The sequence below is a fragment of the Morus notabilis genome, unplaced genomic scaffold (assembly GCF_000414095.1).
Source record: "Morus notabilis unplaced genomic scaffold, ASM41409v2 Scaffold99, whole genome shotgun sequence".
Lineage (NCBI taxonomy): Eukaryota > Viridiplantae > Streptophyta > Magnoliopsida > Rosales > Moraceae > Morus > Morus notabilis.
The window spans coordinates 726,040-740,534 of NW_010362482.1; the positions used below are offsets into that span (position 1 = coordinate 726,040).

The 14,495-nt window shown below is 33.9% G+C and overlaps 2 protein-coding genes across 2 annotated transcripts; both read right to left on the reverse strand.

Annotated features, from left to right (window-relative positions):
- Positions 1-1,129: 1,129 nt before the first annotated feature.
- Positions 1,130-3,351, reverse strand: LOC21410271 (cytochrome P450 71B10). The gene is made up of 2 exons (XM_010102049.2): positions 2,408-3,351; positions 1,130-1,952 (listed from the first exon to the last, which is right to left on the reverse strand). Exons 1-2 carry the CDS (start codon positions 3,317-3,319, stop codon positions 1,323-1,325), a joined length of 1,542 nt encoding a protein of 513 aa, XP_010100351.1. The 5' UTR covers positions 3,320-3,351; the 3' UTR covers positions 1,130-1,322.
- A 3,943-nt stretch (positions 3,352-7,294) lies between these two features.
- LOC21410273 (cytochrome P450 71B34) lies at positions 7,295-14,063 on the reverse strand. Its single transcript, XM_010102051.2, is given in 4 exon segments — positions 7,295-7,841; positions 12,039-12,103; positions 12,106-12,234; positions 13,128-14,063. Coding segments are annotated over 4 exon segments (1,539 nt in total). The 5' UTR covers positions 14,040-14,063; the 3' UTR covers positions 7,295-7,408.
- Between the last annotated feature and the right edge of the window lie 432 nt (positions 14,064-14,495).

Here is a 14,495-nt window from a genome sequence, read left to right on the forward strand (position 1 = left end):
CTTCCCCCCCCCCCCCCGGCGCCCGGCAGGCCGCGGCTTGCTCGTCGGCGCGGCCTAACGGCCGCGCCCTTGATTCCGCAGCGCCGGCGGCCAAGCTGCCGGCGGCCACAATCTTCCACCGAAGAAGAGAAAAAACGAGGGAGAGAAAAAAAAACTTTCCAGAATTTTTTTTTTTAATTAAATTTTTTACCAAATTTCCTTAATTCTCAAATTTTCGAGATAATCAATTTTGTGAACAATAAATAATTCCGAAAACTATTCAACTCAAAATCAATCACCAAAAATTCATGATTATCTATATACATACTTTTCTTAACAAAATAAAGCATATATAAAATTTCATAAACAAAAAAAAATCATATGAATCAATCAACATAATATTCAGCTAGAGATATTAGAGATAAAAATTCTCTCAATAATTTAATGTGATGATCACTCTGATACCACTTGTTAGATCTTTCAATCCTAGTTTCACATTTCATGAATCATCACACCAAATTACTAAGAAAATAAGTTAGAACTCTGACCTGTCTCCATTGATGCAGCCTTGAATCTCCAGTAATGTTCTTTGAGATTATGAGTACGACGGTTATTGCATTCCTCAGTCAAATCTCCTCAGTTGCTTAATGGGGTGTTTTCTCTTTAGATTGAGAAGAATGAAAGCTGCCATATGATTTGACGTATTATGGACCATAATCTAAGTTTCTTTATATACTGTCCCATTAGACTCTCATTAAACCTAATTGAGTCAATATAAGTATCCACTCATTCAACCTATACCCTATTAAGAAACTAATTGAACTTTTCATAATTAAATCACTTAAATTAACCTAAATAATTAAATAACTTAATATAATTATTAAATAAATATGTGGCCCACTAGAAAACTCACGTTTCGTAACAAGTCTCTCACTCGATTCATTGCTTCTATTTCTTTGTAGTCAAAGAAACCGAAAACTATTTGCAAAACGGATGCTCAACTCACAGTCCTTTGAGAAGATTTTGAATTCTCAACACCTACAGTCAATTTCCAAGGATTAAAAAAAAAAAAAAACAAACAAACAAACAAAAAACAAAATCAAAAAGCTTTACAACAGTATACTTGAATTTTATCATCTACAAGCCCATTTATAAGTACTTTGGCTTTCATTTTATTGCAGCATAAATAGCTTTACAACACCAATACTTCATAAAATTGTTTTCCTCTTTTGTATAACTAGAGAAAGGGAAAAATTACATGTGTGCTAGTACATTATACACATATTTAGCATGTCACACTCACTGGAAGACTCCTCAAGATATTGGAAGAAGCCATTGCTTGATTAAGTTTGATTTTCTGATGGCCATTGGTATCGGACTGGAATAAGTTTAAGAGGGAATTTCTTATGGGTTGTAAGTCCAGATTCCTCGTCCATGTCAATATCTGTCTCCTTCATCCCATCAGGCAATTTCCAGTCAAAACAGCACAAGAGGTTTGCTAGTGTGAGCTCCACCATTGCAATTCCCATGTGAATCCCGGGACAGGTTCTTCGACCGGCTCCGAATGGCAAGAACTCAAAATGTTGCCCTTTGAAATCAATGGAGCCATCAGAAAATCTCTCAGGGAAAAACTCTTCGGGGTTATGCCAGTAATTTGGATCTCTTCCTATCGCCCAAACATTCACTTGAAGCAGAGTTTTCGGATAAACATCATAACCAAAAAGCTTAAATTGGGACATGGCTTCTCTTGGTAGTAAAAGTGGAATTGCAGGGTGCAACCTCAAAGTCTCTTTGATCACCATTCTCAGATAGTGAAGTTGATGAATGTCACTTTCACTGACTAATTTTCCTTTTTTGACACAACTTCTAATTTCATCCTGTGCTTTCCTCATCACTCTTGGGTTTCTAACGAGCTCTGCCATTACCCAAATTATGGTAATGGCACCAGTGTCCACTCCAGCTAGGAATATATCCTTAGACACAAGCGTAAAACTATTAAAGATTAAAGAAGAGAATAAAAGAGAGAAAATAATCCAAAATTTAACGTGGTTCGATCGGCAATGTGTCTACATTCACACATTAGGAAAAGACAGAGAATTCATGAGCACCAAAACTATCAAATCTCTTAATATCAGCAGATTTCTTATTTGAAAATTGATAAAAATTAGTTCAAACTACCAATGAAGGTAACAACGTACAAAATATTAACTTTACTTAATGAAAACAACAAGGCTTTATTAGTTCCCCGCATCTATTAAAAGTATAGACCAGTAGAATAAGAAAAAGTAAAGAACCACGCGTTATTTGGTGTGGGGTCTTAAATTTTTGTTAGTCTCAAAATTTATTATTCTTACTCTTATTTATGTTAAAAAGAAAAAGAAAAAAGGTTATAAACAAACGACTAACAAAAAAAATTGGGATGGCTTACCATGATGATGGCCTTGGTACAATCTCTAGTGAATTGAACTTCACTAAATTCGGCTTGATCTCTCTCTATTCTTAGCATCAAGTCAACAATATCTTCCTGATCATCTTGTGTAGTCCTGTTGAGATGTTCTTCGATAACACGTTCATAAAAATTATCCAACTCATGGAAGACGCTTTCAAGTTTTGAATGAAGACCGGTGAGCCTGTCAACAATCCAACCCACGTAAGGAAAGAAATCGGAGGCCGCGAAGCTTCCAAGCGCGCTTTGCACCCTATGAATTGTCTCCTCAAACTTATCATTGTCTAGTCCACTCTTACCAAAGGTCTTCCCAAAGGCAATCCTTAATGTAATGCTTGCGGCGAGAGCAAACATCATTTCACTAAGATTAGCAGGAGTTTGTAACAAATTATTAGACGACCGAGAGAGAGAATCGATGAGAGAACTAATCTCTTCCTCTCTAACGAACCGAAAAGACTTGACTTTTTTTATGTTAAAGAGCTTGAGAACGCAGATTTTTCGCATCTCCCTCCAGCGTTCACCATAAGGTGAGAAAGATATATCAAGATTATTGTAGGAAAGTGTTCCGGATCCAACTAAGTGAGGTCTGCTACAACATTCCAGGTCACGGATTTTTAGGACCTCCTTTGCAGCCTCGGCCGAGGAGACTATAATCATCGGTACACCTCCGAATCGGAGGTGCATAACTGAGCCGTATCTTCTTGAAAGCTGGCATAAGGAACGGTGAGGCAGTGAACCAATTTGGTGCAGATTACCTATGATAGGAAGCCTTGGAGGGCCTGGAGGAAGTCGCGGTTCGTTTTCGGATCTCTTTAATTTTATGATAAATATCTTCTGTTTCATGAGAAAAATGAGAAGAGTAATCGGAAGCAGGAGAAGAAGAATCAGCAACATGTTTGTAAAGCAATTCGTTTGAGATATGACTGTTTTTCTTTCAAGATAAGAGAAAAAATGTTAAAAGAGGAATGCAATATAATTTTTATTGGACTAGTTTGAGGCACGTGCCAACCGTGTTTGCACAATACATAGCGTTTGCTAACAGGGAAAAGAAGCCAAAAAAAAAAAGGTGATGTTTTATTCTTAGAGACCTCTGATAGGCCAGTCTACTAGTAGGATCAATTACTAATCGTTGAATTTGGTTAAAATTACATTAGAAGAATTTGTATTCAAGATCTCTTGTGATCAAACTATCCTAAAGAAAACCATTATGCTATTAGAAGGTGGTTCAGTAATTATATTTATATTCAAACAATCATGAAAGAAAGGGACATTTACCGTTTTTTTGTTCCGTGTATTCAGGTTGGTTGAGTGTCAAATACATGGTCCTATATCTTAAGCATTATCATTTTGTTTGGTTTTTTTAACAATTATGAAAGGAAGGAACATTTATGGTTTCTTTTTTCGGTGTATTCAGGTGGTTGAATGTCAACTACATGGTCCTAGATCTTTAACATTATCATTTCGTTTTGCTTTTTTTAACAATTATGAAAGAAAAGGACATTTACCGTTTCTTTATTCGGTGTATTCAGGTGGTTGACAGTATATCTTTAGTATTATCATTTTGTTTTTGTTTTTTTTTTTTTTGGCTGAGTTGGCATTATTGTTTTGTTAAAAGTGAAGAGAGACTTTTTCCATTAACCTCATGAAAAATATCACGACTCTGTAAGTCTGAGAGTTGATTAATCAAAATTTCATTTCCTTATCCTTTCTCTGTTTTCTCCCCATTAGATAAGCCCTAGTTACTTCTTGAGTTGTGGTCTAGATTAAGGTCTCATGCACTTACGGACTTTTTTGGTGAGTTATAATAAAAGCATAAAACTGTACTCTATGTTTTCCTTTGTCACAATTTATTTATGACAGACAAACTTTCATCAAAATGGAAGCAAAGTTCTGGTTAGATAGTGATTGTTTACAACTTGGCATAAGCAAAGTTCTGGTGGTTGATTGGAAAAATATCTTGGATTTTATATATTTCCATGCGGTCGGTGGTCCATTATCAATTTTGGCCGTGCATAATATATATATATATATATGTATGTATATATAACATGTTGAGTTACAATTCTCTAAAAATACGTCTCTAGCTTCATCAAGAAAAATCAAACTTTTACTGCATTTTTGAAACGTGCCGGTAATTTTTATTTTCTTAATAACGAAAAGAAAAGGAGATTCCTGCTTGCATTGCTTTCTTTAATTTCACCCCGATTTTTTTTGGGAAGAAATTTCACCTTTTTTTTTTTTTGAGTAATTGTTACTTTGCATCTCTGGTACCAAGAGTATCCTTTGAATTTGTGGTAAATACCACCCCTGCAACTTGATTTTTGACAGGGAAACATAGAATAGATTTTTTTTTTTTTTTTTTTTTGAATAACATAGAATAGAATAGAAGAAGGGAAAAAAATACTTTTAAACGTTTGAAAGGAGAAAAAACATCCCGGAATAAATTTGATGCATATAGGGAAAATTCAAGGGATGTTTTTAGTATTGTTCCTTCTTCATGATCCGAAAGATTAAAATATTGATATCCATGAAAATATTCAGACTTTCAATTAAGATTTTTGGATGAGTATATTGAAAATATGGAGGAATATAGTTATTATTAATATGAAAATATTTATTTATTAATATTTTTATTCCCTTAAAAATATATATCGGTGTTGTCATTTCACAAATATGGGGATTGAAAACATCAACCCCGTGTTGTCTACGTTCTAGCTGTATTTAGAAATCAATGTGCATTATCTTTATTGAGTTACAAGAAGTGTATAAAACAATATATTAATATTTTCAACAAAAACAAAAAGACAAAAAGTCTTTATATATATGCACCATGGTACACAATATTTTTCTCAAGTATATATATATATATATATATATATATAAATATGATTAGCAAAAAACTATATATTAATATATATAGAATGATATTCCATTAAGTCGTCCATCATTTTCACCGCCATACTGATTGAAGCATATAAAAAGAGACACAACCCATGGTTATTCTATTATCGTTATCACTATTCGTTATCTTTATTTTTTGATAAATATAATTGACACATATACCACAATCACCTTAAACCGCTACTTTTAATTTCAAGTTTGTCAAAATCTTAAAAATTATTGAGATACTACATAGGACGCAGATGCAAACTGCGATATATAGGCAAAGCATAAACTCGACGGAAAAAGATTTTTTTTTTCTCTTTTCTTTGACTCTAGGAAAGATCTAAGACAATTTGGAAATTATTTTTATTTTTAGAGGATAAAATAACCAAAAAAGTAATAAAAAAAATGAAATGACTAGTATTTTCTTGCTAGCTATATTTGATTAGTGTGAAATGCATTCTCTAAAATAGTTAATTATTTAATTATTGGTTGGAGAGTAGGAAAGTAAAAAAAAAAAAAAAAAGTTAAATCATTAGCTTTTTAACTAAAAATATGAAATGATAAGTATGTATAGAGATAAATATAATTATTTGACTATTGGTTGGAGAGAAAAAAAGTAAAAAAAAATAAAAAAATAAATAAATCATTAACTCTTTTGATTAAAAATATGAAATGACAAGTATGTATAGAGATGCTCTTAGATTTAGGCTGCTCTCGCTTTCATGCTTCAAGATTATTGGTGCGTAGTAAAAGCAAGTTATTAGAATTGTATATTAATTTGTAATTCGTATTATCGCCTTTTGGGCTAGTTTTTTACTTTAGGTGAATTGTTATATTATAAAACTAACACGTTGGTTGTATTTTTTTTTTTCATATTATTTAAGCACATTCTTTCTGGACTCATTTTGTATGTGTACTAGTAATTTTCAAAAAAAAAAAAAAACAAAAATTGTATGTGTACTAGGGGTTCAGAGTTCATCTCTTTTCTCGACATTATGCCGTTTTCATGTTGATGTTGTTTTCTGAGATTGTCGTTTTTAATGATTGTTCTCACTTTACGTGTCAATGTAGTTTTCCATATTATCTCGTTTTCTTTTTCTCGTCCCATTCTAAAATTATTATGTCTTTCATTTTTTTTTCCTGCCGTTCTTTGAAAAAATTGTTGCTATTCCTTTCATAAGTAGTTGTTTACTGAAATCACTATAGTTCTCATTACTTGTGTGTCTTACTTTTGTAGGTTGTTTTCTAAATTAGTGCCGTTTTCTTAACTGGCATCATTAGTTAATTTTTGCGGTTTTTCACATGTTGTCGTTTTCTTAGCACACGTTGTTGATTAATTTGTGCTGTCCTTCTTCATCGTTTGTGTGTTGTTTATTTCTAGTGCATTTTTAAGAAGTAATTATCTTTCGTGTGGTCAATATGGGATTCCAAAGTTTCGACTTTCAGAGAAACCAATAACAAAACGATAACAAACAAGCTTGTGTGAAGTTGCGTATAGCCAAGTAGACTCGAAACTCGAGTCACGTGAGAAGCGTTTAAGACTGTTTTTAGGCTACTAACTCCATGGTATAGTGAACACGTTTCCTTTCCTAATGCAAGTAACCAAAAGGCCGCTACTTGCATTAGGAAATGAACCGTAATTTGAACCATGACACGAATCCTCATACCAAACACTCTAGGCCCTTTTAATCAAGTCTCTCACTTGATTCATTACTTCTATTTCTTTGTCGTCAAAGAAACCGAAAACCATTTACAAAACAAATGCTCAACTGACAGCCCTTTGAAAGGATTTTGAATTCTCAACACCTGCAGTCAATTTCCAAGGATTAAAAAAAACAAACAAAAAAACAAAATCCAAAAGCTTTACAACAGTATACTTGGATTTTATCATCTACAAGCCCATTTATAAGTACTTTGGCTTTCATTTTATTGCAGCATAAATAGCTTTACAGAACCAATACTTCATAAATTTTTTTTCCTCTTTTGTATAACTAGAGAAAGGGAAAAATTACATGTGTGCTAGTACATTATACACATATTTAGCATGTCACACTCACTGGAAGACTCCTCAAGATATTGGAAGAAGCCATTGCTTGATTAAGTTTGATTTTCTGATGGCCATTGGTATCGGACTGGAATAAGTTTAAGAGGGAATTTCTTATGGGTTGTAAGTCCAGATTCCTCGTCCATGTCAATATCTGTCTCCTTCATCCCATCAGGCAATTTCCAGTCAAAACAGCACAAGAGGTTTGCTAGTGTGAGCTCCACCATTGCAATTCCCATGTGAATCCCGGGACAGGTTCTTCGACCGGCTCCGAATGGCAAGAACTCGAAATGTTGCCCTTTGAAATCAATGGAGCCATCAGCAAATCTCTCAGGGAAAAACTCTTCGGGGTTATGCCAATAATTTGGATCTCTTCCTATCGCCCAAACATTCACTTGAAGCAGAGTTTTCGGATAAACATCATAACCAAAAAGCTTAAATTGGGACATGGTTTCTCTTGGTAGTAAAAGTGGAACTGCAGGGTGTGACGACCCTCCTTTGAGGCCGCCACTGTTACTAACTTTTTAACTTGTACTTACTGGGGTTTCTTAAAATATGCGGAACATTTTTTTTTTTTATATAAGAAGGAATACTTTCATAATTTGTAACAATAATTTCAAATAAGTGAATCACTAAATTTCTTAAAGCTTTTCTTAATTTTAGTTAAGATAAAACCTTTTAGGAATATCCTTCAAATGGAATAGCATTTGAACTCTTGTTTTAAATACTCTTTAAAAGCTTTTCTAAAACTAGTCATTTCAATCGGCCATCTCATTTGACTTTAAAACGGATTTCGTGAGAAATCTTAAATTCAAGTACATCTTAAAGTCCTTCTAAAATTACTCATTTAAATCGTCATGTTTAAAATTCATTTATTTGTTGCATATTTGTTGCATGTACTGTAACGTTCTAAAACTTAAATACTCAAAACTAGGGTTGTTAGTTACAACCTTGGTTTTCTTAACATACATATGTACGTATACTTTTTAAACATACATACTTGAAACTTTTGAATCATATAGACATATACATGATTTTTCTTAAACTTACGGCGGAAAATAACTGCGTGAGCGGTATCCATTCCCATCTCCACCATTCGTCCACCGCTCGCCATTGCCCTTCAAGAATTGCTGATAGGTTTCTTACCTACAACATGAACATATCTGATTGAGCTTTCGCTCAGCAAGTAGGAACTATATCTCACAAAATAACTGTAAGTACACATGAATAAATATGCATGAGCTGATTATGCTTAATTATGATGTCTTATCATAATTTGATTATCTTATCTTATCTTTCTTACTGATGGGCCCGAGTGCTCGCGTACCACTTGCGCGCAATCATCGGAACGTGAGGGTTTGCAAGGTCCCCCACGACACCGTGATTATAACTTGAATGCCTCCCTTGAGTCGGAGGAAATTATTGTTATTTTCTTTTTCTCCCTTGTGGAGCAGTGAAATACGGATTGATTTTATTTCCCGTACTATATTGCATATATGAAGACAAATAGATGCACACCTATATTGTTTTCTATTCCATTATGATACACGATACTAATTTAATGACATATCAATATCTAGAAATAATGCAAAAATCTTCTTAGTTTATTTTTAAATTTTAGATATAATTTTTTATCTTTTGTGAGTGCAGACAACTATCTTTTTGTTTACCTATTCGAATACAATTTTCAAATTGGAAATTATTCACAAAATTAAGATTATTCACAAAATTAAGATTATTGTATTGTGTATGCCAAATAAAAAAAAAAAAATGAATAACATTATTATTATTGATCAATAAAAAAATCTAGCAAAGCAATAAGGGCCGGTGGGGGGGAAGATTTCATTTTATGATAAAAAAGTCATTCATCTCGGTTATTTCACACGAAGAAAAAGAAAAAAACAGGGGGTCTGTTACATTTCAAATACTAAGCCTCACTAATAGGATACGAAAACTTTCTTCACATTTGGAATTGCACAGAAAAGACTATTTATCTCAGAGAGGCCTCCGTAAAATTTTGGGAAAACGCCAAAGGATGCTGTCTTATTTGTCAAAGAACAATAGAATACGTTATAAAGAATTAATTAATCAGTTAGATATTCGGGAATCAAAAATGCGTTAATTTGAATTTGAGGAAGCGTTTTGAATTATTGAATTATTTGATTTATTAGATCTTGATTTTTTTTTATTTTAATGAACTTATTTTCGCTTTTCAGTAATTCATGAAAGAATCAATCGAGGAAAAAGAAAAACCTATGAATATACCAGCTCCAAGAAAAGACCTCATGATAGTAAATATGGGTCCCCACCACCCATCAATGCATGGTGTTCTTCGACTCATCGTTACTCTCGATGGTGAAGATGTTATTGACTGTGAACCAATATTAGGCTATTTACACCGAGGAATGGAAAAAATTGCGGAAAACCGAACAATTATACAATATCTGCCTTATGTAACGCGTTGGGATTATTTAGCTACTATGTTCACAGAAGCAATAACCATAAATGGACCGGAGTTGTTGGGAAATATCCAAGTGCCTAAAAGAGCCAGCTATATCAGAGCAATTATGTTGGAGTTGAGCCGTATAGCTTCTCATCTCGGCCTCTAAAGGCCCCGTTTGGCTGAAAGCCGTAGCTGCTGTTTTTCTTGAAACTGTTTTAGTCAAAAACTGTGCCGTTTCGGGAATCTGTGTTTTAGTACCTCTTAGGGTCGGATTTTGAAAATCTTTTCTTCATCAAATTTCTTCATCTCGTCGAAATATAAAATTGTCACTTTTGTGAAAAATCGAGATTCAGCTTCTAAGGGTCCCGTTTGGCTGAACCAGTGGTTGCCAGTTTTTTTTTTTGAAACTGTGTTGGACAGCTTGTCCGTTTTTGCCAAATGGCTTCAAACTTGGTTTTAGAGTTAAAATTAGGTTTTGTCATAGTAACCGAAAATGTTCAAAACATCCAGGGCTATAAGTTCAAGCTTTAAAACATTGAAAAATCTCGCTCTATGGTCCTCATTTTCGCGGTCAAAGTCACCGGAAAATTTTTCCTCTAATCCGAAAATAAGCAACTTAGATTAAGCATAAACATACCACATCAAACTAACCTCAAAACTCACAAAACCAACATAAAACTCACACACTCTTATTACAATCTTATCTCTTCAAGAACCACAAATTTACATCCATAAATCCAAGCTTAAAGTTGGCTAGAAATTAATGGAGGGGAGTTTAAGAACTTACCCTTGAAGAATTCTCTCTTTCTCTTGAAAAACCCTTGAACTCCTCTAGGATTGTTAATGGCTTGAAACTATAAGAGTATAAGGAAATTTGAGAAGAATATTTCTCTATTTCAAACTTTCCCAAAACATGAAAAAGAGAGGATTTAGAGTTTCTTTACCCTTAGAGGAATGCTTGACTAGTCTCCTCCTAGAATCCCTTAATCTCCTTCTTCTTCTTCTATGGTGTGCTAGTGGCTCAAGATTTGGAGAGTGGGAGCAAATATTTGAGAGGAAATGGAGAGTGTGTGGCCGGATTTTTGAGTGGGGAAAAAGCTAGGAGAAAAAAAAAGAAGCTTATCCTATGTTGGTTCCTTTTATAGGCAACTTGGAAACTATTTTTTTTAACACCAATTCCACTCCATCATTCAACCAAATTTTTGGTTAAAGTCCCCCTTTCTTGGCCGGTTTTGGAAGGAGAAAAGGAGAAGCAAATTTGCCATTAATTCCCTTTCAACCACTACAATCACATCACATTAACATGTCATCCACTTGCACACTCAACTAGCTAATTTTGGCTCTATTTTTTCTATGCATGGCCGGTGGTGTGCTTCAAGAAGGAAGTGTGGTAAGCATTTATGTCCAATAGTTGATTTGACACAATCCCATCACACATTATCATGTAATCCCCTAGCACACTCAACTAGCCAATTTTGGCTCTAATTTTTCTATGCATGGCCGGCCAAAGTGGAGAAGGAGAGAGAGAAAAATAAATCCTACCCCTTGTACTTTAGTCCACTCTCTTAAGTTACCTTTGAATCAGGTAAAAATCATACTCACTGTAAAGGGTACTTAGCTGACAGGAAATTCTTGTTTCTGACAATTCTCTTTTTTTTTTCTACTACTTATTTATAGTTCAACTTTTAAATCCTCGTCTGCTTTGATATCACGTTAAATTCTTACTCGCGTAATATCTTAAACTGTTTCAAGTCTTGAAATTAATTCTAGACTGAATAAATTCTAAATTTAACTTTTCTGCATTATATCCCGGGAGTGACATTATTTCTGACGGTGTCAACTCCTTAGCTCACATTGTACCCTTCTACTATAGGTATCTATCTTGTGACTTTAACCTAGCTGTCTGGCAATTAAGGATTTTCTCTTCTTTAAAAATGTCAGTGCGTTTTTTTTTTACGCTGCTAACATCATGCTGTGTTTGGAGATTCTTAAAATTAAGATTCTCAAACTATACTTGTACTGAAAATTATTCCGCCTTAAAGTACGGCAAGAATTTATCAATCGAATTTCCTTGATCGAAAACATGAACTTAACATGAAATCTGCTACAGAATTTAGGAATACATATATTGATTCCATAAATCCTTCAGTCACATAATATTTTTTAGGAAAATCCTTAGCTTAAATAAATAAATTGTATTATTTAAAATCTGGAATTTTCTTAGTCATTACACAGGGTGCAACCTCAAAGTCTCTTTGATCACCATTCTCAGATAGTGAAGTTGATGAATGTCACTTTCACTGACTAATTTTCCTTTTTGACACAACTTCTAATTTCGTCCTGTGCTTTCCTCATCACTCTTGGGTTTCTAACGAGCTCTGCCATTACCCAAATTATGGTAATGGCACCAGTGTCCACTCCAGCTAGGAATATATCCTTAGACACAAGCGTAAAACTATTAAAGATTAAAGAAGAGAATAAAAGAGAGAAAATAATACAAAATTTAACATGGTTCGATCGGCAATGTGTCTACATTCACAGATTAGGAAAAGACAGAGAATTCATTGTTAAAATATAAAAATTATTGTTAGTCCACGTCTTAATAGCTTAAGTTTTTGTGATAGATTGGTAAATTAATATAGTATCAGAATGGGAGGTCCTAAGTTTAAACTCTCGTAATTGCACTTTTTATCCATATATAAATTGTCATCATGTATTAGATTTTTAATATATCTCGGGCTTAAATATTCACGTGTTGGGCTTTCTAATTAATTTACCCACACGATTGTTCATTGTCCAGTCTACACGTGAGAGGGAGTGTTAAAGTATAAAAATTATTGTTGGCCCACCTCCTAACAGCTTAAGCTTTTAGGATGGATTGGTAAACTAACATGATATCAAATCTTAAGCCATCCCAAAAACTTAAACTATTAGGAGGTGGACCAATAATAATTTTTATATTTTAACATTCATGAACACCAAAACTATCAAATCTCTTAATATCAACAGATTTCTTATTTGAAAATTGATAAAAATAAGTTCAAACTACCAATAAAGGTAACAACGTACAAAATATTAACTCTACTTAATGAAAACAACAAGGCTTTATTAGTTCCACGCATCTAGTAAGAAGCATAGACCAGTAGAACAAGAAAAAGTAAAGAAGCACGCGTCATTTGGTGTGGGGATGAGGCTGCTTCTTGTCCTCAACAACAGTCTTAAATTTTTGTTAGTCTCAAAATTTATTATGCTTATTTTTATTTATGTTAAAAAGAAAAAGAAAAAAGGTTATAAACAAACGACTAACAAAAAAAATTGGGATGGCTTACCATGATGATGGCCTTGGTACAATCTCTAGTGAATTGAACTTCACTAAATTCCGTTTGATCTCTCTCTATTCTTAGCATCAAATCAACAATATCTTCCTGATCATCTTGTGTAGTCCTGTTGAGATGTTCTTCGATAACACGTTCATAAAAATTATCCAACTCATGGAAGACGCTTTCAAGTTTTGAATGAAGACCGGTGAGCCTGTCAACAATCCAACCCACGTAAGGAAAGAAATCGGAGGCCGCGAAGCTTCCAAGCGCGCTTTGCACCCTATGAATTGTCTCCTCAAACTTATCATTGTCTAGTCCACTCTTACCAAAGGTCTTCCCAAAGGCAATCCTTAATGTAATGCTTGCGGCGAGAGCAAACATCATTTCACTAAGATTAACAGGAGTTTCTAACAAATTATTAGACGACCGAGAGAGAGAATCGATGAGAGAACTAATCTCTTCCTCTCTAACGAACCGAAAAGACTTGACTTTTTTCATGTTAAAGAGCTTGAGAACGCAGATTTTTCGCATCTCCCTCCAGTGTTCACCATAAGGTGAGAAAGATATATCAAGATTATTGTAGGAAAGTGTTCCGGATCCAACTAAGTGAGGTCTACTACAACATTCCAGGTCATGGATTTTTAGGACCTCCTTTGCAGCCTCGGCCGAGGAGACTATAATCACCGGTACACCTCCGAATCGGAGGCGCATAACTGAGCCGTATCTTCTTGAAAGCTGGTATAAGGAACGGTGAGGCAGTGAACCAATTTGGTGCAGATTACCTATGATAGGAAGCCTTGGAGGGCCTGGAAGAAGTCGCGGGTCGTTTTCGGATTTCTTTAATTTTATGATAAATATCTTCTGTTTCATGAGAAAAATGAGAAGAGTAATCGGAAGCAAGAGAAGAAGAATCAGCAACATGTTTGTAAAGCAATTCGTTTGAGATATGACTGTGTTTTTCTTTCAAGATAAGGGAAAAAATGTTAAAAGAGGCATGCAATATAATTTTTATTGGACTAGTTTGAGGCACGTGCCAACCGTGTTTCCACACATAGTGTTTGGTAACATGGAGAAAAAGCAAAAAAAAAAAAAAAAAAGATGATGTTTTATTCTTAAAGACCTCCGATGAGTCGGTCTACTAGTAGGATTAATTACTAATCGTTAAATTTAGTTAAAATCACATTATATTAAAAAGAATATACAGAATAAACAAAATTTTAATTTAACATCTAAAAAATAGAGAACTATTAATAGTTCATTTTTTTCAATCTTAATTAGGAAACTCCCTCCTTGATGTCCAGAATATGATTGCCCAATTTGAAAGGTTGTCTAGTAAAATTGTACTCTATATTTTCCTGCGTTGTATTGATGAGATAG